This window comes from Plutella xylostella, chromosome 15, assembly GCF_932276165.1.
Source record: "Plutella xylostella chromosome 15, ilPluXylo3.1, whole genome shotgun sequence".
NCBI lineage: Eukaryota > Metazoa > Arthropoda > Insecta > Lepidoptera > Plutellidae > Plutella > Plutella xylostella.
Window position 1 is genome coordinate 1,865,132 of NC_063995.1, and position 26,744 is coordinate 1,891,875.

The window sequence follows — 26,744 nt, forward strand, 5'->3', positions numbered from 1 at the left end:
TAATTAATAATTCACCGTGAATATGTTGCTAGTCCACATTGTAATTAATTTATGCATTCGTGAAATCGTGAGAGGGCTGCGTAATCTACAGGTTTATTGACAATATAGACATAGAACTCCCGCAGAATACCCAACAACCATAATAATTAAGTAAACAGATGGCTTGAAGTTACACACATATAAATTATAAACAAACAAAAAACCCGACTGCACGCTAAAAAGATTATAACAAGCCCCAATATTAATGGAAAGTATCGCAGGCGGGGTCCAACTTGACCGCCACACAAGGCTACCTTATACCTCTGATCTGCCTATGTAAGTAACATTCAGCTAAATGGTGAACCCTCTGTTGTTAGAAAGCATAATAATTATGGATAACAATCAATAGCTTATTTCCTTGACCGCGCCAGTGTCCGACATAATTTTTCACCCAGTATAAATCAGCAAATAGCACAAAACTAAAGTAGCCAATTTAGTACTCCATAGCCATACGGTTAAATTGGGCCTAAATACCGGTTTTAAGTCACGTGGATCGACGATATTCGGAAACCGGTTACAGGAGGGATACTCCATACTGACGAAAACCTAACTAACGGGAGTTGTCGTGCAATCAGCACGTTTAATACAACTAGACAGAGTCGCGGCTCGCGCAGCAGCGAGCAGAAACTAAGTTATTCGTCATATAGAGTGACCCCGTGAAGACGACCGAATGGCGTAGTGGTTAGTGACCCTGACTACTGAGCCGATGGTCCCGGGTTCGATTCCCGGCTGGGGCAGATATTTGTTTAAACACAGATATTTGTTCTCGGGTCTTGGATGTGCCCGTAAAATGGCAATAGGCCCGCCCCCTATTACATTGGGACTAACATAACACTCTGGCGAAAAGTGGGTGCAGCAATGCACCTCTGCCTACCCCGCAAGGGAGTACATTAGTACAAGGCGTGAGTGCGTGTGTTGTTGTTGTAGAGTGACCCCCAGCAGCGAGCCAACACGGATGCCCCAGTTGAATCTGGAAGATGCAATGACCACGGAGCCCCTATTCTACTTCTTATGGAAATTCAAATCTGACGTAACTTGTATAAATTTGGCAGATGTTTGACAGGCGAGCGTCGCTACTTAAGAATTGTTAATGGCTAATGTATCGGTGGTGGTACGGTAGCAATTCTCGTCTTTGTCTCAGACACTCTAAGAAGCTAGCACGTTTATATCTCACTTCCTATTTTTTGCCTGTGATACAGAAACATGAAGTATTACAAGTTTGCCATATGTAATTATCTGTATCTATCCCTGCGAAAGGCATGGTTATTCCGCCAGGAGTTTAAATAACGAAGCCTACATGAGTTCCGATGCCGCTCATATCATACATAACTCACCCAACAATACAGGGTGTTGCAAAAAGGGTATACTAAGCCGAAACCTACATGTGTAGCATGGTATATCTAAGCCCGAAACTAAAATCAGAATTTAAAAATTCGCGAAAAAAAAACATTCTCCATAGTATACCATGCTGCACATGTAGGTTTCGGCTTAGTATACCCTTTTTGCGCACACTGTATGTATCTCGTAGGTAAGCCATTAAATTAATTTGATAATTTAACCGCTTTGAGGAACACCGTTACATAATTGTTTACTTTCCTAAGCTGAAGTATAATTAATTCTCAAATTGTTTGTCTATTCATATATCAATTTACCTAACGGTACGGTGCGGGTTTATTTTTTTATCGAATTGTAGGTAAAATGGATATTATACGTTTGATATTGTGTATGTGTCTGTGGTGTGTGGAAACGTTTAATATTGTTATTTAAGAAGTGACAATTGTGCATTGAGAGTGTTCATAGGAACAATTTTATTGTATTCGTTTAAGCCTCACCGGCTAAACTAAGGCTGAGAGCCAAGCCACTAGTACTCTTTATCCCGAAAATCCCACGGGAAACCGCTTCAAAGGAGATGCGAAGATCACGCAAAAATCTAATTCAAATTCCAACTTCAAAATTCTTTATTTCTAGTTTTTTAACTTTAAGGAGGGCAGTCATCAAAAGGGACACTTCCTTATGGCGTGATGATCTCGTTAGGTGTAATGATTTAAAATAATGATGCAATATTGATCGTCTGCTCTGGCTAGTGTTGTAGTGAATAGGTCACTGGGCTGAGGACCGCTTTCGAAAGCATCTGACATCGTATACGTCTCACTATAATAGTTCTTATCACATGTGTATCTATAATAATTATGTATAGATGCTAATAATATAGGAGGTAAAGTTTTTGGATAACAACTAAAATGCAATGCTAATTATTAGTTTTACATCTACGTACGTAATCAGCCATCATTTATTATTACATTACAGACCCATTTCTATTAGCTACTCTGTATTATTTAGGGGCCGTCCATTAATCACGTGAGGTCGTTTTTCTCATTTTTTGACCCCCCCCTCCCCCCTGGTGATATTTGGTGAGGTTTGGGACCAAACCCCCCTCCCCCCCCCCTGGATCACGTGTATTTTTTTGGAAGTCTATGTAAAGGCAATTTTTGACTAGGAAAAATATAGGTCATACTACAAATTCAGTCATACGTTAAAATTTTTGCGCCGTCCAATATATCGGTTCAGAAATACCTAATTTTTGACAAAAAATTAATACACGTGATGTCTAACGAGAACCCCCCCTCCCCCCTCGTGATGTTTCATGAGGTTTTCAGTACCCCCCCCCCCCCCCCTTTGAGCCTCACGTGATTAATGGACGGCCCCTTAGAAATAAAATACTCGCTTCCATAAGAACGATATTGTCACAAGAATGATCGACAGACAGACGGAATTGGTACGAACGACACGACGCGATGTCATCTTAGATAAACAATATACGAACAAAGATGGAGTGTCAGTGCAAAAGAAACGTCTCGACAAATAACACCCCACTTCTACCACTGAGCTATGAATTATTAGTTCGGTTAGAAGATTTTTGACTTTATACATTGGTACAATGAATATCATTAGGTTGAACTTAAAACAACAACAAAACAAAATGCGGACAGTTATTTTTATTTGTTTTTGTATGTGACCATCTTGTCCGTATATTGTTTATCTAAGGACATCATCCACAACAATCAATCATACTCGTAGCGCCAAATAAAAGCTTCTTTCGGTATTTTGACTGAAAATCAATCGACCAATCGTTTCATTTATTTCCACTTCATATGTAGGTGATAGAAGGCTGATGATGATGACGTAGGTATTAATATTGGCTATTTGGTATTATCTAGATTTCAGAAAATGTTGAGGTAAATTCGTGTATTATGTACGTATATTATTCGTTTGTTAATGCATATATGCAATATGCATAATTCATATGTCAAAGTCAAATATTTTTATTCATCGTATAAATATAAAATTTTCTGATGAACTTCAAATTTCAAATGTCAAACGTCGTATTTATGCTTAACAAAATAAGTACTTTATAGTAATACTAGTAGATTTAGCATTAAGTATATGAAGTAGGTTGAATGAGTTAAGTTAACACAGTGAAATATTAGACTAATGACAATAGATATCTAGAAAGTTCCTACTCTAAAATACAATACATAAACCCTAAAATGCATTGAATAAGATCAAAATCAATATTTGACCCAGAAATCTGTTTTTAGAATCGAGACTGGTTTTATGTATTTCACACATTGTATAATCACTGGATGATATATTGAGTGGACGTTGCGTTAGTTGTCCAGTTAGATGTTAAATGTCGCATTTAAGATGTGAAGTAATCATTATTTAATTTAATGATCGTTAAAGTAATGACGTTGCTTGGCACAGTTTTTTGGCGCCCATGCACAATTAAACCCAAAAACGTTACATCAGGAATTTGCATTCACACTTGTCTTGAAGGGTTACTCTAACTACAAAAAAAACGAAAGAGAGCTAGCTGTCATGCAATCAGTAGGTTTAATAGAATGACACAGAGTCGTGGTTAGCACAGCAACACTCCAAACATACTTTTTTCGTAAGCTTGAGTGTCTCTTTTCTTCAATGCACGAAGAATATCCAGAATTGCAAATTAGAATTCACAAATCTGGATATATTATGAGACACAACCGTAACAATACCTTTGTGTTGTGTAACCTGGCTATAACAGGTGTCAGTAGTGTGCTTAGGCAGGCACATGGCATTATGCAATGTCACGGTAGACCTTGAGCCGTTACTTTTTTTATTGTCGACCTGCGTACGCCGCCCGAATAATGGCCAGGCCGTATAAATCAACAGTGCGAAATTTTTGCTACCTTATTTAGAGGAAAATTGCGAGATTGCTGTGTAATTCCTGTGTCTTGTATCGTGAACTTTATTTGACAACCATTTTCGGATTCAGATAATTACTTCGTATACCTAAATGTTATTTCGCTTTGACTTTGCGATAGCCAAAAGGTTCTAAAAATCTCGAATCTATACTTACCTAGTGTAAAATGTGTAGCATCTATAGGCAAAATCCGTTAAATGTCCATTGCTTGATTAAAATTAATCATTATTCACGTTCGTTTCTTCATGAAAACAGCATTTTCCTGTGGTCTTAAAAAACCAAAATGGCATTGTCCCATCCAATAAATAATAAAGTAGTACCTATGTAATAATTTGCATATTACGAATTCGAAATAACATTATGATAATCCCACGCGAGCGCTATTGCGAGTGCATTTGTGGTTGAGCTGGACCGCGACAGTGTTTTAACTGTTGGTTATTTTATGTTTCGGTGAAAACAGAGTAAGTAATTCTTTGACGTTACCAATGCTGCATAAATACTTTGTTTTTTTAATGTAGCACTTACATACTTACATTTTTTACTTGCATAGCGTCTGCCATCCCCAAAATGGGTAGCCTACAAATAAAGAATATCTTATCTAATGTCAATTGGCTGTCGTTTTTTTCTATTGCAGACATTTCTATTATCATTTAGTTTTAGGTTAATCTTTTGTTTCAGCGTAAAGTGAAAGCCGTGCCTAAATCGCTCTATTGTTTTGTCACTATGCTCAATAGAGTTCACTTTCTAGACCTGTTTGTTAGGCTGTCTGTCAGACCTGACTCTGTCGTGTCTATGGCATAAGCATGACCCGTCCGAAAAGTGGCTTGCAATACCCGTTGGGAATATTCTATAGTGACTATTACTGACACAGAAACTAAAATATAACATATAGCTGTTCCCGCGAGCTTGGCTACGCCATAAAAAGTTTCCCCGTGGGAATTCCGGGATAAAAAGTAGCCTATGTTCTTTCTCAGGGTCTAGACCATATGTATACCAAATTTCATTCAAATCCGTTCTGTAGTTTTGTCGTGAAAGAGTAACAGACAGACAGACAGACACAGTTACTTTGACATTTATAATATTAGTTAGGATCTTGACTAGATCTAAAATATGACTACTTCTGGAGTCGATAGGATTATATTGTTAATCTAAGTTCTGAAGGCATAAATTTTAATTTTAGTGCTTTGTCAACCTAAAATTCTTTGATTCAATTCTATAAGTGTGTCTGTAAATTTAATTTTCCACTGGCAAAATTAATAGTTAGATATTGCAGAAATTTGTGCCTTCAGAATCGAAATCACTGAAAACTGTGAACTCGAAGATAAATTGATACAGAATCACGTAGCTAGTTTGATACTGAAAATATACCTACTCTACAGTAAAATTACGCACACGAAACTTGGAATTTGGATGCGATATATTTTAGGCGCATTTCACAGAATTCAAAAACGGCGATACGGCTCGCGACCTTTCACGTGACTACAAATGTACAGCGAAAGGCGGGTGACTCGCTTGCGGTTGCGAGTCACCTCTGACTACCCCTTCGGAGATTACATTCGTGACAGACGTTACAGCATATCTATGTATGTGTATGTAAACCGAATTACCGCGGCATAACATTATTATTTCTACATCGACAACTAGAGCCCGTTGAGCTATTTTGATTATGCCACTATTGGAGTCCGAAAACAGATGAAAATTTGATTGTTCCACTTAAATATTTCAGGTATGAGTAGCATGAAATTGAAATGTCAAAGGTTTGAAATTGAAAATGTAATTCTGGACCAACTGAATGCTGTAGAGTCTGTTGAGGTTAAATGGTGGTGGTGCGGGCATTTGTTTATTTAAACAATAGGCTACTCATATCAAATTCAAGACAATAAATGAGTATTTATTGCAGTATTGAATTTACGAAACCAAAATATATTGGTTTCGGCTAATTAAACTCCAGGATGGTTGCATAATTTCAATTTAAAGATTATTATTATTTTGAACCCTGAAAACGCTATCGGCCGTGTTGTGACGTCAGCTGCCTCGTGCTGTGTCAAGAGTTTTAAGTGTAGTGGTATCTCCAACTGTGATAAATAAATGAATGATTTGCTCCCTTCTGACGTCACATCAGTCCACACCATAGGCAATTTTAAAACAAATATGGCTTTTCGCCTGTTTACGAAATGTAAAACTTTAAAATTAAGTTTTGGGATTTTCTAGGTCCCAAAAAATATGAGAGTATTTTTTTGATCTAATAGAGCAATTATCAATCATCTGAGACCTTCTTTAAAAAAAGGGTCAAGTAGCCTATTATACCTGTTTGTTCTTAGGAGCATAAATGCACGGCTCCCTACCTCGCAATGGAGTATAGTATACACCTCGCATAGGAGCGACCCCGCGCCCCGCCACTGGCGGTCTACAAAATTTACAAGTCATTATTTTTTTCTATAAGTACATTTCTTCTGATTTACATGCTATGGCTTCTTTACTCTTTGTAGGATTGCTATCAGTATTGCTATTGTGCAGAAGTGCAGTAGTGCAGGGCTATCGCGAACTTGTTTTGACAACGATTTTGGGATGCAAATAGTATTGAATTTGACAATAAATTACTTAGTTTTGGCTTCGCGATAGGACACCAATTGCCAATTTTTCTCCTGCAAAAGTCGGTCACAGATGGTCGGTCGTGTGCCGGCACCCTAATTCAAAATACACATCGAAACATTTAATTAAACTGTCAGGCCTTGGTCTCCTATTTACTCCGTAGGTCGCGTCAAGTGTCACCGCCGTAGGCCGCGTCACAATGCTCATTATGTCTACGCGCCAACGTCGGCGTGTGAGGGAGACCGCATCAGTACATTTCTATAGTGAGCATCGTGACGCGGCCTACGGCGTGACGCTGGACGCGACCCGCGGCGTAAATAGGAGACCAAGGCCTCAGGAAATTGACGTCGGGTGCGGCAGTCACAAAGAAAATGTAAATTACAAAGGAAATCAGCACATTTTGTAAACACGTTTGTTTTCATTCATTATTTAATATTGCTTCGTTCAGTATATTGTAGTAGAAATATATCGTCTATTATATAAGTCTTAATTAAGTAAATACTTCAAACTTTTTAATAAACAGCAGAAAACAGCTTACCGGTGTAAACATATATATGTGTAATATAGTCACTCAGTAATTTTACAACTTTTAAAAGCCTTGTCTTCTTTAATTGCAAGTGTGGGATGTTCAAACTTGTTTTATTCTATTACAAAACTGCTTGATTTGAGCACTTAAAGCGTCACCCACGTTCAGACATTATAGTTTTACTGTGTAAAGATTTTTCTATTTAATTATTGTTGGTACAATGGTGCATATAACTACTCTCATACCACAAGCTCACAGAAAGGTACTTCTTGCAGATTTTAAGAGTTTTCTCACAATAGTAATAAAACGTTTATTGGATAAAGATTATTTTACATTAACTTGATTTTATAATTAAATTCCATTCTTTCTAATTTATATCTCCATTTGTAAGTAGTTTAAATACCTCTCATTGCTCCTTACTTAAAAATAGAGAGATAAGCTGGCATTTTATTTTAATATAATAACGAAACCCTAAGAAAAAGCTGCCGAAAAGAAGCTTTTACTGAAATTACATCCGAACTCGTTTGAAAAAAGGTTGGCTAAACTGCATAGCTTCGTTAAATCGAGCCTCGTTTACTCCACACTCAGAATACTCCATGAGTCCTTCACAATACACCTTCACACTTGAAAAAGACCACACACTACATAATGAGCAATAAAAAGATTCCAGTGACATAGTCCCAAATTAATTCTAAACGGAAAAGGCGATCTTTATAAATAACGCCGTCATAATATTGAATTACATCAGTTACCCACCAAAACTATAAATATTGTGTTCAAATTTTAATTAGGTACATGCAAAAAAAATTGGTGTGGCATGTTTTTAGTGGATCTTTTCAATTGCTCGTGAGTGTCATTTAGATTTATTACCTAGGATAGAGTAAATACTCGGAAATACGCTTTCCAGAATCCACCCTAATGTGATAATAGATCTGAAGAACCCGTCTCCGGCACTTGTTCAAGTAAACTGGCTCCAGAGGCTTGTCCATACGCAAACAACGCTTAATAGCATAATGGCTTCGGCCAGAGGGATTAACAGCCTTCGGAGGTCCACCGAGTCTCCATTTACAAAAGATTTACCCCTTTCAGGTCCTTGAGAGCCTTGTCTTTAAGATAAATACAACCATTTTCGCATGAGAATACAGGACACTTGAGGTGGAATTCGTCGCCTCGTTTATCTAGGCGCCTTAGTCGTCTAGACTTGTTTTTTTTAAGCTGATGGATTGAGTTTATTCATAGAATGTAGGTGTACCTAATATTATTAGCACTAGCTGAAAGCCGCACAAGCGGGTTATCGGATGAGCTGATATATCATACATATTACCACCCAAGACCCAAAGAGACCAAAGAGTACAAATACCTATCTTTTAAACAAATATCTGCCATTTCACTTTAAATTCGTGTTACCTACTCTATTCTACAACTCTCGATTTTCCTCTGTACCGAAATCTCTTGAGATAAGATGAAAAATTCATTGGTGTCGAGATTTTGGCACAGTATCCAGAAAGGCTTTGCCAAGGCTGCTGTCAAACAGTGCCCACGTTTATTGGAGATGTTGGCTCAACTCCATGTTCTTACCTATTATACGTGATCATAAGAAACCCGACAACTTGTCTTTGAAACAGAATATCTTCAATCGAAGTTGTGCTTTGTACAGTAAGTAGGAAATGACCTGCCCGCCCGGCTTTGCTTTGAATATTTTCCCGTGGCAATTCCTGGATAGACAAAATGTTACTCTACCACTTTGTTATTTGTACTTATAACACCCTTCTTTTTCTTCGGGTGTTACAAAACAATAAAATCTGTCTTTACGCAAATGTGTATACCTACATCCCGCAGTGTTAGTTTTGGCCATTTTGTAAACTAACAAACCGAATTTTTATTTTTTCTGATGTTTGCGTTGAAAACATTTGAATACCGTATTCAGCACAATGTTTTTATTTTATTTTCTAGTAGTGATGGAATCGTAATACAGTAAAATACCTACGCAGGTACTAATCGTTTTGTACGAATAATTTTAAAGTTCTTTAAACGATACTCCTATTATAAAACTGTTTAGAATCGTTTACAGTATTTACTTCTTAATACTTAAGTACCTCAGTTACAGTTACTTACAGTTTACCGCGATATTTCTATTGGGTGGATGATAGCTTAATCAAATAATATTTTATGGATACATACAAACAATCTCTATTATCCTCCTGACACCTGGCGTGCTATGAGTAGGGGAGTATCCCTGTTATTCCTTTAAAGTTTTATAAAGTACCTATCCCTAAAACAATTTGTTCTTTGACAAAGCGACAAAACAGTTCAGTAGTATTTTTTTTTAATTTTTTAAAAATTTATTAACAACTAGCTGTTCCCGCGCGCTTCGCTTCGCCTCAAAAAGTTTTCCCGTGGGAATTCCGGGATAAAAAGTAGCCTATGTTCTTTCCCAGGGTCTAGACCGTATGTATACCAAATTTCATTCAAATCCGTTCAGTAGTTTTGGCGTGAAAGAGTAACAGACAGACAGACAGACAGACACAGTTACTTTCGCATTTATAATATTAGTAAGGATGTATACATTTATACCTCTCGGGGTCAGGAGGGTATAAAAATAATCCGTTTGCGCTGAAGGCCTATGCAACTTGAAATTATTCGTGCTATCGATATTGAAAAATCTATTCGAAAACATCACTATCAAAAATACACGCGCATCCTCCAATCTGTTGGAAAATATTCAGTGACTAGTGTCGGCCGGAGAATTTACATAAAAAAGGCTGTATATCGGTGTTGACGTCAAGTTAAAATGTGTTGTTTTGTGTGTTATTGTGATTATTTATAGATATATCTGTAGCATGCGCTCAACACCAAACGGTTCGTGAATTAAACTGAAATGTAGGCAATTTTTCTTATGAGCCCATTGGTCAATTCTAGGTTTTTATAGGTGGTGTTACAGCTGGTCTCAATTATCGATATCCCAATATAATTTAATGTTTATCCGGATGTTTTCTTTCATTTCAAATACTGGGTTGTGTTGTATTACTTGTGTTGCATCATAGCAGGACTCGATGGCTCTAACATCGAGAAGTAGGTAAGTAAGTACAGTTCTCCCATATTAATAATGCGCATGCAAATCTTGGACTAGGCCTAAACCCTTCCTTCATTGGAAGGAGACCCGTGCCCCAGCAGTGGGGACGTAATGGGTCGTGATGAAATGCAAATCTTCGCAAACTGTCGTATTCCCGGAAACACCCGAATCATTGAATCGTAAAAGCCTTAAACAATGCACTCGGATTTTGCACCTTGATTGAAAGAAATAGGAGTCAATATCATGTGTACATAATCGAAAACAATTCGGGCTGCCGGCGGCTGTCACCAATCAGTCAAAGATCCTTCAGGGCGAGTAGCACGGGGCTCATTTAAGACGTGACATAAGTTTTGCATCGCGCTCACTCACATCACGCAGCCTCAAGAGCGAGCGCGACGGAGAACTTTTGTCACGTCTTAAATGCGCCCCGTGCTAGCCCTTCAGTTCATGTCAGTCAGTTATGTGGAATTATATGTATAGCTGTTATTACACATCGTTCTTGGTTTTGTTTTCAAATGTGAATTTAATTTCCACTTTAATAACATTATTGTTGATGACGCCTTATTATGAAACAAATTAAAGAATAAAATATATTTTTATTAATGTGAAATGATCAGTGCTGTAAATACTTTTGAACTGAGATTTTAAAATTTTAATGTAAACAAACCTTAGTTTGAAATCCATTTTTCTTCTTATAATATATACACCTTGTGTTATTCAAACCTTCTTTCATCCATCTTTACATCAGCTTCAGTAAAAGACACTTGAAAAGTACTGTAACATTTTCGAAGTAAATTTTAATATTATGACAATAATATTATGAATTATCGAATCATATTTCGTTACTGATAAATCAATATCTCTTTTAGCACCAATTACATAATTCTACAAAAATTGCATGAAGAAAATGCACTTAACCACTCTAAATACATATAGTTTTCTAACGCTCGGGAATACGACCGTTGCCGAACAATGACGAAGATTTCTATGTGCATTATCAATTTTGGGGAACTGTACTGTTGAGGACGCGCTATAATTACACATGAAAGAAGAAAGAAAATACATTTATTTCACACACACACGGAAACAACACAAAAAATAAATAATAAAACAAATAATAAAAAAAATGTAAAGTAAAATGAGCAAGGGTGTTGCTTCCCGGTGCAGAAACGGGTTCTAGCTCAGCTTGGTGCTATGATAAACCATAGCGCTGGTTTTCAGCTAGAACCCTGGGTGAAGTCACGGACATGAGTCCTGAGACCTTACCCCAACAGGTTAAGATTCTATCTGTGTTGCCAGTTCGTTAGCTAGCTCTGAACTATGAATGCACCACTTTCTTTTACCATTACCATAATAATGTTAAGGGTCAGCAATAGGTAATCGAGGGTTGGCATTGTCATAGAATTATGTAGTAAATGATGCTCTACAGCCTTGAAAAAAATCACACCGGTAGTCGAAGAGTCTAGCTAGGTGCTGAATCATTCGAATTTAAGTAAATGCTTATGGATAACTGTAAATTAAATTCAGAATATGACGAAAAACCACTCCCGTATTGTAACAACTGTGTCGTAATCATCAAGAATTTTCATATGATTCTTATCAAATTATAAAGTAAAAGGCTTGGACTAGGCGCTAAATACCTTGTTTTTTAATAAACATACACTTATTTTGTGTAAATTAATCCCAAACTTGAGCAATTTTTTTCCCTCAAATCTTCATACAAATATCTATGGCGGCTTTCTGTGTTATAAAATCATAAACACAAGTGACGTTTGACTCAGTTGGCCGCTGGCCTCCAAAGAAGGGTCACGTCGGTTTAGGCAGCACTGACAGCTCGCGATCTTATCGTGTACAGATACAAAATCACTGCACATTGGTTGTCATTGCACTTTTTCAACTTTTATGACACCAACATAATTTGATTTGAAATTGAGGAAGCATAATTCTTCCAGTATATTCAATACATTAAATTAAATTAGATAGTGTGCAATATTCTCGTGACATTACAGTCTCGTAAAGGTCTGATGAGGAGCAGGAATATAGCGAATGGATCTAAGTGATGACAATACGCACGAACATTAGGTTAGGGATCAAAAATACAGTCTCTTGGTGCTGGTTGAGGTATGGTCTCGTGAGGATCTGATGAGGGCAGTAACACGGTGGTGGCTCAATTTTATTTCAAAGATGTTAATAGCTAAAAGCATCGAGTTTGGGCTATTAAGTATGTTTTTCAGAGAGAGAGAAAGATATTTTATTTTTCCTCTGGATGTGTTAGGTTTACTGGGTTTACTAAGTTCATTCTGTTAATGGCATCAAGTTGTTATGTGTTCATAAGTAATAATTATTTATTAACAAAATGCTGTTGATTCTCCACGAAAATGTAAAAATAAAAATAAAATAAATAAAAATAAATTCGTAACGTAAAATTGTCAATGACGGAATTTCTTCTATAGACACTAGCCACAAAAAAAACAAACGATAGATAGCGTGACTTGAAGATAAAGATACATTTATTCGACACATAGACAGCAACAACAAAAAAAATACAGATTTAAAGAAAACAAACACATACTTATACAAAACAACAAAGAAAAAAAAAGGATACACATCAAAATAACTGGAAAAATATAAGCCCCAATTTACTTGTGTGGGACAGGGAGTACCATCATATTTTTTTTGGGTTACTCCCCATCTATGTGAAATATCAGCTTGATATCTTTACCCGTTTCAGAGAAAAAGGACGATGACAGACGGACAACAAAGAGATCCTATAACGGTTGCTTTTTTTCTTTTGACGTTCGAAACCCTAAAATTAATTAAAAATATTATGCTGCTACCAAAAAATATTACTTACTTACAGGTATTGAAAAAGCGGTATATAGTACTAAACAAATTATAAACAAACAAAAAACCCGACTGCACGCTAAAAATATGAAAACAAGTCCCAATGTTAATGGAAAGTATCGTAGGCGGGGACCAGCAGAGGGTTCACCATTTAGCTGAATGTTACTTAGAAAACGGCCTTGAGTGGCGGTCAAGTTGGTCCCCGCCTGCGATACTTTCCATTAACATTGGGACTTGTTTTCATGTTTTTAGCGTACAGTCGGGTTTTTCGTTTGTTTATAATTGTATTTTTTTATTTGTAACTTTTTAGTTGTTTTTATTTTATGAAATTTTACGTCAGTAGTTCATGATCATTTTTTATTTCAATAATTTTGGTGTTGTTATTTAAATACCTTCAATATGCATATTTTTATAATGTGAAAATTAAGCCCTTTCATTTGATACCTTACACGGCAAAAGTTGAATTATTATTTTTTCGATCATCACGTTATGTCCTCTAGAGGGCGCTATGTACATTTTAATAGAACGTCACATAGCCTATAACCATCGCGCCATCAATACGCTTCTAACAATACCTCATACATCAAAATCTATCAAGCCGTTTAGGCTACAGGAGGGAACAAAGAAACAGACAAACATACATACATACAATCAAAAAACATTACCCTCCTCTTTCGGCAGTCCGGTAAAAAGGAGTAAGACAGGGGGTCATTCTGAACTTTTGCTCTACGAGTTTTGGAAATTAACTTTGTTGGACATGTGACTTTTTACCATGGAAAACGAATATTTTTTTTCGCGAATTTGCAAATCTCGTAGAACAAAAGTTGTTCAGAATGACCCCTTGAGTCATCCCCTCTTGGCTTAGTATAGCCCTTTTGCGACACTATGTATTTACTTTGCTTTGTCGTCGGGGTTCAGTTGGCTGGAGGATGCCCGAAACTTATTATCTACACTTTAATACTTGTAGTTACCTTTCTACAAGTAAATACCACATTTGTTTGAGAAAGCTAATCGGGTTCCGAGTATAGAGTAAAGTGGCACCCCTATTAATTTCTACTCTTTCCTGGTGCCTACCAGTGTAAGTAAGAATTATACTTACTTACCCTAAAATCACCCAAAATGTACTTGAACATAATTGTCAATAAAGTTGGCGAGTAAAAGTTTATCGACCCACTGTGCAAACTTACATGTGTGCGTGTCACTGCGTGTGCTGTGTGAAGAGCATTGAAAACCCAAAATTGGCGCGGCACGTCACCCTGTACGGGCCCTTAATGACGAACGTAATAGCTGGGGCAGATTCTACTATTTAATGAGTTCTCCGACGCTGTGCAAAATGTGAGTGGTACATGAGTGTAGAAATATACATACATACAAAATTACAGATCATTGGATAATTGATTTTATTTACAGGTTATAGCCAAAGTGGTAACTACCTACACATTCCAAAAGAGGGTGACTGAGGGGGTTATTCTAAACAAACTTGGTTATACTTTTGGACATTTATAATAGCTCCCCATAGTGAAAAGTCACGTGATCAATAAAGTTTTTGTATTTTTTTCCCCTCTTATTTTCAAAAGTTGTTTAGATTTACCCCCTGAGTGCTGAGTTACCCCCTTTCGGCTTAGTATACGATATGCATTTTGCAACACTCTGTATAATTTTAATCCTGCAACACCATAACTCACACAATAATAATTCACTTAAGAAAATATCCAAAAGCACATCCAATATCCAGACAACCAATTTAATACATTAATACATTGTAATACATTTTAATACATTGTATAATATAAAAATAAAATACATACATATGTTGGGACAACTCACACACGGCCATCCGAACCCAAGCAAGACAGAGCCTGTGTTATGGGTATCGGACAGCTGATAGATATATCTACACAAATACATAGATAGATAAATATTAAATATTAATATTTTTGAGCAAACATAACAACACACCATTTCATACTTTCACATTAGTAGAATGGCTCCGGCGCCCAGTCGGTTTGTTTAGGTAACACCTTCTCAACTCTTTACTGTAATGAAATGACATAATTATGCAAATGAATGTTGTCATTTAGCTTTGTGTAATAATCGGCCTTCTAAATAGATAATTGCAGGTTTTGCCGCCGTTTTTATAATGATTACTAGTACAGTAATTAAAATAATTAGACGTGTCTATTTTTCTTAATTTTAATGCGTGTGTATGTGTAGGATGTAGGTCTAAAGTCTGTTTTTTAATCTCAGATACTTACTAAATTGAGACATTGATTGTTCCGCCAATAGAACGATACGTCACTTTAATCGTCGACGTATTCTATTATTAGTTCGGCAAACCTGTCGAGAGCACAACGATTATAAAACAACTATTTATTATTAGAATTTTGATACATTATTTTATTTGATATTAATTTAAACTTATTGTTGTGTGATTTCTAGCAGGCAACAGTCTTCTAGTAATACTTAATTTAGAAGCTCTTTGTAACAGAGTCAGGGGTTTACTGCTGGTTTCAAAAACCATGACATACCTACTTAGTATTTTTTTTCTAATTTACTATTAATTTAGGTCAGTATACCTACTTAATTAATGGTTTTTAATTCTGTAAATGTGGAACATATTTGCGAAGTATTTTATAGATATTCTCTATACAATTTCACCAGTTCTTAAGTAGGTTCATAAAATATATTATTTGTTATTGTTATTACGCCGTCATTGCCGCCATTTTGTCAGCCGCGTCGCAATACCCCCCGCCCGCACTACCGCCACCGCTCCCCCTTGCGCGCCCTCTTCAGTTCCTCTCTGTTGTTCAAGGCGAACGCACGTCCTTTTTGTGCAAAACATACCATAACTTAAAATGGAGGATAAACCTTCGTCTTCCGCTTCAAAAAGTGATAGTGATGTGTCAGACGAAGAAATGTCTGAATCTTCGGAAGAATCGGAAGATTCATTTCAAAATAATAAAATAAAACGTGGACCTTCCGTCTCAACTATAGTAAAAGCTTTATCTGTTTTAAATACAGATGATGATGGTGGCGACCCGCAATTTCGAAGGTAGGTGTTTGTTGACATTATTTATTTCGGTATTTTACTTGGAATAAAGTATTATTATTAGAGGCGTCGCCGTTGGTCGCCGAGTGTTCAAGTCCCGGCATGTACCTACGAGTACCTACCGAATTAATTACTTATTATCAATTATTGTGGAATTTAAATACAATAATACCACGTGCTTTTACGACGAAGAGAAACATCGTGTAGAAACCGGCGCAACTAGATTTCTAGATGTGTATCCCAAGGAAGGGCATTTAACCTACTCATTGCGGGTTCCCCTCATCTCGCCTAATCTTTATTTTCCAAAACTCGATTCGCATAACTCGTATGGTCTAAACTTTTTTGGTCGAATCATCACTTCGTCAAGACTTATGTGGCCTAAGGCTCGCCGAAAACTCTTTTGGTACCATCTTGAAACATCTAAGTTTGGTTTGGTCAAATTTATGTTCATCTATACCTATGTATAATCTTGTTTCTCCTAATATTATCTTAATAAATAATATATTAAGTATGTAGTAAATGTACAAATTGTGGTATTTCTCTCTTACATCCCGAAAATTACGATATTGAACGATCAATTTGTGATTGACCATTCTAGTTATTACAAACCCCATAGAATCGGAACATAAAGATAGGTGCGACGACGAGCAAAGCGAGGAGGAGCGTGTTAGGTGCACATGTTCGTCAAAAGCAAAGCGGAGCGCAGCGAAGCGGAGCGGAGCTGAGCGTTTCCCACATAGCGGAAACAATACAATATTTTCTTATCTAGGCACCAGTTTGCGCTACGTAGGGAGACCCTCCGTCAATGTTAAAGCCAAAAGAATATTATTACTTTGTATAACCTATGCAAATTATACTTAATATATGTAGCATTATTAGGCGTTTCAAGATTCGGCCATACCATTATTAGGCTAAACAAGATTATGCGAAATAACTTTTTACCAAACGAGATTTATGCCATACGATTTTCGGCGAAACGAGACTTTGACCAAACGTTACTATGCAATACGAGATTATACAAATAAATCTTAGATCAAAAAAGGTAGAACCGGTTAGGATAGGCTCTGTTTTGTCTCTACATATAAAAAGAAAGGCCAGCCTAGTTTTTTCAGGATAAGGATGAAATTTTGGTTTTAAAAGCGCTAATTGTAAAGGTGACTTCGAATCGAATTCACTTTCCTTATTTAAAATATTGATTTTGTTACAGGAAAAAGAAATTGACAGTTGATGAATTATGCAAGCGTTGGAATATTTTAAAAGTCTTCAAACGCCTCGGCACACAGGAACAGTGCCTCCAGTTTGCCCTGGACAGAGCCCTGCTGCCGACCTCCCGACTGTGCAGGCGCCACAAGACCCCTATGAAATTACAAACAATCGGCGACAGTGTAGGACGATTTCAGTGTACTAAGGACATCTGCCGAAATGGATATTTTAGTAGGAGTGACAATACTTTTTTTGACGGGTGTCAAATGCAACTTAGGCAGATTTTGCAATTGATGTATTTTTACGGCGACGGCTTCAACTACGAGGAGACACAGAGGGAGTGCTACGTCCCGGGCCGGGACGAAGCCCTGCCCCTCGCCACCATCGCCCTGTGGTTCCGCTACTGCAGGGAAGCCGTCGTCATCTACCAGATCAAACATCAAAAGGAAAAAGCAAAAATAGGAGGCCCTGGTCGTTTAGTTAAATTAGACGAATCAAAATTGGAGCACACGACGCGTGAGGGCGGAAAAATCAGGCATAGCCATTGGATCATCGGTATTATAGAGGAAGGCACCTCAGACTTCAGAGTGGACATTTTGCCTGATAATGAGAAGAGTATAAATGAGAATATGGTGAGGTTAGTTAAAAAACACGTGATCGAAGGAAGCACTATCCGCGCCAGTGACTGGGCCGCGTACAAGTGCTTGTGTGACCACGGGTACGCGGTGGAGGTGACAGACGATGCCAGTGAGAGGCTCTGGCAGGTGCTGAAGCGCTCTTACAAGGGGGTGGAAGTGACAGACGAAGCCATTCTGAGGCCCTGGCAGGTGGTGAAGCGCTACTTTAAGGGTTTGAAGGAGCGCTGCCAATACCAGGAGGACATGGAGTTCGCGGAGTGGCTGGTCGAGCGGTCGTGGAGGAAGAGGATGAAGCTCCGCAGTCTGGATCCGTTCGAGAAGTTTATAGAGTGTATCCAGTATGTGTATCCACTGAAGAAACTTATGTAATAGGTTACTGCTTGTTTGATTTCATGATTTTCTAATAAATAATTATACTGATATGTTTCACTTTTCAGAAACTCGTTTGTTTTATTTTAAAGTGTATATTGGCCGCGAGCTTGGATTCTCCTTAATATGTTTTCCCGTGGACGCTCCCGAACTACCTACCCAATAACGTGCCATAGTGGTATTAAATTACATGGAAGTTGACAAATACTTGACTAAAAATGATTTTCAAGACTTCATACAGCAAAGTGTAGTAATGGCAAAATACTTTTTTTAATTTATAAATTTGAAGTTTCAAGCATCTAACTTTATGCAGTTTAGGTTTTTTCATACAACATTTTTCCCGCTAAGTCCCCTTTTTCAAAACACTGCCATAACTAAGCCTTATATTTATACTAAGGTATGGTAGGCTAGATTGAAAATTATTGGTAAAGGAAAGGAATACAAACAGTACACAATACTAATCATTCTTAAACTATTTACATAGGTCTTATTCTAGTATTTTTAGGGCTGATTTTTAAATAGTCAGATAAGTGTAATCTGAGGAATAAAATTGTTGCTGTCGCATCCGAATGTTTGTATTAGACAGTGACAGCAACAATTTTATTCTTCAGATAACACTTATCTGACCATTGCAAAATCAGCCCTTAACCGGTTATATGTATCCACAACATTTGCCAAAACTTTTCTATATCTAAAGCCTCATCCACACGCTTGGCAAACAGCCAACAGCAAACACGGACGTGTGAATGGGTGTTTGTTGTTGTTTGCCTGTTTGTGTTTGTGTTGGGCAGTGTTCGGCATCGGTGTCGGTTTTTCTTGCCAGATCAAAGGATGTTTGGCAAACAGTTTGCTACGCATCCACACGTTTGGCAGCGATCAGTATGCGCGCGAGCTTGCGGGAGGTGGACGTATTTACTTGCTATATTTTATGTATATTTATTATTTTACTTGTATTTATCATGGCAAATTAAAGCACAAATAATAGGTTTTAAGTAGTACCTTGTACGATTTATTTTAATCATGCACCAACGTCTTGGCTTTAATTTTTAATAAAAATATGTCAACCCGAAAGTAATAGCTGCATTAAGCTCGCCGTCCGCCATGTATGCCGATTCGGAATGTTATGAACTTTCGCCAAGCATGTGGATGGCTGTTTGTGTTGGGTAATTATGGTTGGTGTTTGGGACTTCGTTTGCTTTTGGCTGTTTGCCATTGTTTGCCAAGCGTGTGGATGGGGCTTAAGAACTAAGTTTTAAGTTAATTATTTATATAATTTTATGTTTCATATTTTATGCTGATAGATGTGTTGTTAACCGTACTGATATTTACATAAAATTTAAATTAATTGATTTTTATATTTTGATTTGTCTATTTTTCATAATCCCGTGGGAATTTCGGAAATTCCTTTCCTACCGTATCTCTACGATACCTGTACCTAAGCTACGTCCGTCCCTTCCAAAGGAGAATGGCCATTTCTCTATGGCGCCATGACCCGCCAAAGCAGCCATTGATGAAGCATACACTAATGTGTAGCCCATGACTACAGTATATTATTATCCTGGTGTAAAATTTATTATGAGGCCTGGGAGAACGAAGATATAGGTGCCGAAAGATCAAGTATTTGTACTGTACTAGATGTTTCCCTCAAGCAAAGTATATTTTTAAAAAGTGGATTAGATTTTTTTATACATTTTTCCCTCATTTAGAACACCTTTATCACTGAACAAAAATTGGTTTGGTTAGTGTTAGTGGCTGCAAAACGAGTCAGATTTGGCCATTCTCTTTTCAAGTGCCTACTTTTAGCCGTTTAAATAAAGAGTATTGTAAATTGACAGATTCTGAACGGTTCATCAACAGTCGATTGTCCCGCAATTTAGTGACGTATCGTTCTATTGGCGGGACAATCGACTGTTGATGAACCGTTCAGAATCTGACAATTTACTATCTGAGATTAAAAACAGACCATAGGAGCCTACATCATCGCAATCCAATACCGTCTTAACTTCGTGTCGGTAACCAACATTAAAGCTAGACCACAGAATAATAACTAGTACCAGGTACAGAAGTCCATCTTCGCAATGGCTTGCAAAGAAATATGACTCCATCCCATAAGCAATAAGATCTAATTTAGATCGCGTTCCAGCCGCATACGTTTTTATTTACTTACCTACCAATTAATTTTTGAGGGAATATGCGCCTTATTTCACTGGACTACAGTGCATAATAAGTTATACGTGGTTATACGCATTGAAAAAGAACGCCACCTTAGGGTTGCCTCAGCACCACAGACTACAACGTTTACAAAGCAACGGACTGAGTTTGTAAAAAGAATGTCATGTTTTAAAACAAAATTAATTTGAATTTATTAGAATATTTAGAATTTAGAATACAAAGCTATTCCAAACTTTTTTTCTATTGGAAATAACCAGTAAAAACAATAACAATTTCATAGTTAAGATATTTTGAAGTACCTACATAAAATATGTATGAATCTAAGTAGGTAGGTAACCTAAAACATTTAATTTTGTGAAAACATGTTTTTTTTTCGTTATAATTTATATTATGGATATAATTTATATTATGATACAGAACGTGTTAGTTTCGTTAAGCACTAATCCCACTCAGCGCACATTTTATAATCGATTCATTAATACATTTTGAAGGTAGTTGTGTCTGTAAATTTAATACTTTAACGAAAACAAAATTGGAATAGACTTTGTTCAACATGGAGAAAAAAGGGTTTGTAGTTCAGATTAATTTCATTTCAAATAAGGAACGTAGAAGAAATCAATAAAATACTTAGATTAGTTTTACCTGTCAGCATCTTTTGGTAATCTAAAAAAATAAATTTGGATCACGATCCGTATTTAAGCAATTAAATACGGCACAGTATTTTTTTGCTGCTTTTTTTCTTTTTATGTCCATTTTTCTATTCATAAATTTTAATAAATACCTAAATACGACATTTATAAACTAGTACGAAATAGGAACAAATAGCGCGCGCGTGTATCGTCTTCCGCTTGCGGCAGCCGACTAGATTCGCCCCCTCGAGGCGGCAGGCGCCAGGCTGGCGCCTGCGCCGCCCATGCGCGGAGTGACACAGGCCTGGCTAGACTAAGGTCTTTGGTCGAAGACTAAGGTTTGTCATTGACACTGGTTCCAGTCCGATCTACATCCAACCAATTCTACAGCGCAAATTGTTATGCCCTATCCTATACCTTATAATTAGGTAATTTAAAAACAAAGCAGTTTTTGAAAAGTGAAACATATAATTATTTATTAGATAATCATGAAATCAAACAAGTAGTAACGTAGGTACATATTATTTAAGTTTCCTCCGTGGATATACATACTGGATACATTCTATCAATTTCTCGAACGGATCCAGACTGCGCATCTTCATCCTCTTCCTCCACGACAGCTCGACCAGCCACTCCGCGAACCCCATGTCCTCCTGGTAGTGGTAGCGCTCATTGAAACCCTTGTAGGAGCACTTTAGCACCTGCCAGGGCCTCTCACTGGCATCGTCTGTCACCTCCACCGCGTACCCGCGGTCACACAAGCACCTGTACGCGGCCCAGTCACCGGCACGGATAGTGCTTCCTTCGATCACGTGTCTTTTAACTGCCCTCACCAAATTTTCATTTAAACTCTTCTCATTATCAGGGAAAACGTCCACTCTGAAGTCTAAGGTGCCTTCCTCTATAATACCGATCATCCAATGGCCACGCCTGGATTTTCCGCCCTCATGCTTGTGTACCCCATTTTTGATTCGTCTAATATAACTAAACGACCAGGGCCTCCTATTTTAGGTTTTTCCTTTTGGTGTTTGATCTGGTAGATGACGACGGCTTCCCTGCAGTAGCCGAACCACATGGCGATGGTGGCGAGGTGCAGGGCGGCGTCCCGGTCCGGGATGTAGCACTCCCTCTGTGTCTGCTCGTAATCGTAGCCATTGCTGTAGAAATACATCATTTCGAAAATCAGTCTAAGTTGCATTTGGCACCCCTCAAAAAACGTATGGTCACTCCTACTAAAAGCTCGATTTCGGCAGATGTCCTTAGTACACTGAAATCGTCCTATACTGTCGCCAATTGTTTGTAATTTCATAGGGGTCTTGTGGCGCCTGCACAGTCGGGAAGCCGGCAGCAGGGCTCTGTCCAGGGCAAACTGGAGGCACTGCTCCTGTGTGCCGAGGCGTTTGAAGATTTTATGAACATTCCAACGCGTGCGTATTTCATCAGCTGTCAATTGCTTTTTCCTGTAACAAAATTAATATTTTAAATATCGGTAGTGAATTCGATGTCACAAAATTTACATTTAGCTGTGTCAAACCCTAAATTTAATCCTTATCCTGAAAAAACTAAGCTGGCCTTTCTTTTTATATATTGAGAGAAAAACCTGGGCCTATAACCTAACCATCGCACTATCAAGGCGCGTCTACAGATACCGCATTTAAAGTGATAGGTTGCGAGCCGTATTGCCGTTTTGCAATGAATACAATGCACTTGTGGTACACATTTACAAATTTAGTTGTGCAGTTTAGTTATTTAGTTGTATTATATAAAATAATGCATTCGGTAGGTAGGTACATGCCGGGCGACAGCTCTAATAATAGTTTACTTATTCCAAGAAAAATACGGAAATAAATTATGTAAACAAATACATACTTTCGAAATAGCGGGTCGTCACCATCATCCTCTGTATTAAAAACAGATACAGCTTTTATTATATCTTGGTAGTTACTGGCGGCGACACCAAAAAATACTATTGGTTTTGGTTGCAACTCCGACACGTGTTCTGTTGAGTCAGAGTCAGAAGGTTCACTTTTTATTTTAATATTTTGAGGTGTATCTTCCGAAGAATCCGCCATTTCTTCGTCTGACACATCACTATCACTTTTGGAAATGGAAGATTGAATATCTTTATCCTCCATTTTAAGTTATAGTACGTGTTGCACAATAAGGACGTGCGTTCGCCTTGAACAACAGATAGGAACTGAGATGGCGAGCAAGGGGGAGCGGAGGGTGCGGGGGGCATTGCGACGCGGCTGACAAAATGGCGGCGTAATAACAATAGCAAATAATTTACTTTACTTTATCATGTAGAATATAATAACTTTATTGGTCACCACAAATATTAAAAAAAGATCCCGACGAATTAAGAACCTCCTCCTTTTTTTGAAGACGGTTAAAAACATACATATATAATACTTGTAAACTAGAAACAATGAACAATAGGCGGACTTAATAACTGGTGAAATTGTATAGCGAATATCTATACCAATACCAATATTATGTTCCAAATGAACAGAGAATCAGGCGAACCATATTATTAGTAAGTTTTAAAAAATCTATTAAGTAATATCTAATGGTTTTAAAAACCAGCAGTAAACCCCTGTCTATGTAACAAAGAGCTTACTAGGTACATAAGGTACCTATTAAGTACTAGCACACTATTGCCATTTCACGACACAAACATTTAATCTTAGTAGAGTTAAAATTGATTTCAATTAAAATGATGAATCAAAATTCAATTCTATTGTTATCCTATAATCTTTGTGCTCTCGACAGGTTTGCCGAACTAATAATAAAATAAGTCAAGCTACACTGTAGCGAGCGACCCCGTTATACAAGCACCAATTATAATAATTAAATTAAAACCTTGTTGCTTGGCAATGTTGGGATACCGATGAAAAAAAAAACACTTTTTAACGTGTAAATTGTAGTCTTTGGTGCATTATGATAGGTACGGTGGCGCAGTGGCTAGTGACTGTTGTGCCAAGGGTACGGGATCTCTTCTCGGCCGGGATAAATATTAGTTACATACACATATTTGTTCCCGTGTTCGTGGGTGTTACACGTTTTAGTTGTGTTACTTGCCTACCAAGCTTGGAGATTATTGCAAAAACTCTTTAGTTTGGAGGAGGCCATCTCCTATACCTCTAATTATTTGTTCTCCTAGAATTATGAAACCTATTAAGAATATAATAATACGTACGTGAGGTTGCGTTACATATTTAAATATTTAAATTCCAATAATTAGTTATAATTTAAAGTAAATAAATAGGGTAAGGCAATATAATAATTACACATACTGTAAGATGTCCAAATAAAGTAAATAAATAAATAAAAAGATGAATTATAAAAAAAAATATTACAGTCGGCGCGGCGGCGGCGGCGGTGTGGCGTACAGTCAGTCTACTGGGAACACTGCCTACCATTCGAATATCAGACTCGTGACCTTGACTGACAGTCCTAACTCCCAACCAGTTTCAAATTAAAGTCTCCAAGTTGTCAAATTAGATCCCCACTAAAACTCCATTTTGCTATCCACAGGGATTCGGGTTTCATTCGTACTTCTAATGTTTCATGTTTGATAGACAAAGTTATTTCGTCTGGGAATGGGGTGTTATGTTAATACGTACTTATTTACCTTTATAATACTCGGGTCGAGGCGCTCGTATCCTCAAAGGGTTCTCAGTTACTTTTACTTATTCTGTTATTATATTATATAAGTCAATGTTTTTTGTTTGATAATAAGTACGGTCAGGTGCAGAGAAACCTCCCATAGTAACAATGTTTGTGAGGGGGTATGATTGTATGACCACCAATAGATATGATGTGACCACGTTGAACATTAACTTTTTACCATCAAAAAAATAACAAGACGCGAGTTCCACATGGTATTTGATAGCTAAACATCTGTTCAACGTGTGTAGGTAGGTTTGAGGTAAGTACAGTCTTAGGCCAAAATACATAAAATTATAGATTTTGTCATTAGCGCCTTTCCGCTTAGTGATCAAGTTTTTTTGGCATATTGCACTTAAATATATACGAGTGAATGCGCCAAAATATGCAAGTAGCGTGCGCGCGGTAATCGAACCCGGAACATGTGGTCGATATAATGATGCTGTCTTTGTCTCGCTACACTTATGTGTCACAAGCGAAAGCGAGACGGCGACATAGTTGACAACCGGTAGCGTGTATTACGCAAGCATTAGATAAGATTATTTATAGATTCATAAACGTTATGTTATAATGTATGATAAGGATTTGTTCGCCATTTTATATCGTAGGTATTTTCACTTTTATGTTTAAGTGTACTTACACAAAAAATAATGTTCTGTTTAATTAAATTAGAGATGTTACAAATGTACAATATATTCAGCTCCAATGTGGTAAAGTTGCCATGCTGAAGTTTGCTAAGTTTCTAACATAAACTAGAGAATTCCGCACTGCTTCATATGAAAGGTACTAGGATAGTGTCATTAGTGTGGAGCATAGGGATTAAAATGAATTTATATAGTCTGTATAGTTAAGATATTACTTCCTTCCCATAAAGCTAAAGCTTTTCATTTCAAGAAAACTATCATACAACGATATAAATGTCGCAGGCATCTGGTTTAATCTCCTTTTTGATTGAACCACTAGCCCGTTCATTGGATGGCTCTATTCAGTTGTATGACTAAAGGACAATTTAAAGAACTACTTAGATAGACTCGTCAAGTCGTTGATTGTAACGTTCGACGTCTTGACTGAACGTCATTCAGCGAAGTCGTTGAATGGGATATAGTATAGCAACTTTGTAATGTCTGGTTAGGGTGAAAATGACCAGACAAGAGTCAACAAAAAGACTATGTTACAAAGCTCTTATCTCACAAATTAACATAGCAATAACAATAAACGTACCTTCATATTGTTGTTATTATCCAGTTTCGCCACAATTTTTTCTTTGAAACTATCCGCCAGCGGCGTAATAATAGGTAAATCCATGTTGGCATTGGCACACTATTTTAACGGGTTCCGCTCATCTCGCATAATCTTTATTGACCGAAACTCATTTCGCATAACTCGTATGGTCTAAACTTTTTTGGCCGAACCATCACTTTGCCAAGACTTATGTGGCATAAGGCTCGTTTCGTCTAAAACTCTTTAGGCACAATCTTTAAACACCTAAGTTTCGTTTGCTCAAATTCATGTTCGTCTATACCTATGTATAATCTTGTTTCTCCTAATGTTATCTTAATAAATAATATATTAAGTACGTAGTAAATGTACAAATTGTGGTATTTTTCTCCTACATCCCGAAAATCACGATATTGTATGATCAAAAAATCAAAAGTTAACGACCAATATAATTATTACAAACCCCATGAGATCGAAACC

At 37.2% G+C, this 26,744-nt stretch overlaps 3 protein-coding genes across 3 annotated transcripts in view; 2 read left to right on the forward strand and 1 right to left on the reverse strand.

Annotated features, from left to right (window-relative positions):
- LOC105380761 overlaps window positions 1-26,744 on the forward strand; it is a 103,137-nt gene that overhangs the window by 38,690 nt on the left and 37,703 nt on the right. The gene's annotated exons all lie outside the window — the stretch shown is intronic.
- Window positions 16,069-18,641, forward strand: LOC105380723. The gene is made up of 2 exons (XM_011550316.3): window positions 16,069-16,369; window positions 17,574-18,641. Exons 1-2 carry the CDS (start codon window positions 16,173-16,175, stop codon window positions 18,574-18,576), a joined length of 1,200 nt encoding a protein of 399 aa, XP_011548618.3. The 5' UTR covers window positions 16,069-16,172; the 3' UTR covers window positions 18,577-18,641.
- Window positions 21,888-23,473, reverse strand: LOC105380762. Its single transcript, XM_038108313.2, has 2 exons — window positions 23,247-23,473; window positions 21,888-22,837 (listed from the first exon to the last, which is right to left on the reverse strand). The coding sequence occupies exons 1-2, from the start codon at window positions 23,447-23,449 to the stop codon at window positions 22,291-22,293; spliced, it is 750 nt and encodes a 249-aa protein (XP_037964241.2). The 5' UTR covers window positions 23,450-23,473; the 3' UTR covers window positions 21,888-22,290.

Coding starts and splice junctions, on each gene's coding strand:
- LOC105380723 (XM_011550316.3), top strand. CDS start 16,173: ATGGAGGATAAACCTTCGTCTTCCGCTTCAAAAAGTGATAGTGATGTG. Junction 16,370..17,573: donor GGCGACCCGCAATTTCGAAG/GTAGGTGTTTGT, acceptor ATTTTGTTACAG/GAAAAAGAAATTGACAGTTG.
- LOC105380762 (XM_038108313.2), bottom strand. CDS start 23,449: ATGGCGGATTCTTCGGAAGATACACCTCAAAATATTAAAATAAAAAGT. Junction 22,838..23,246: donor GACGACCCGCTATTTCGAAA/GTATGTATTTGT, acceptor ATTTTGTTACAG/GAAAAAGCAATTGACAGCTG.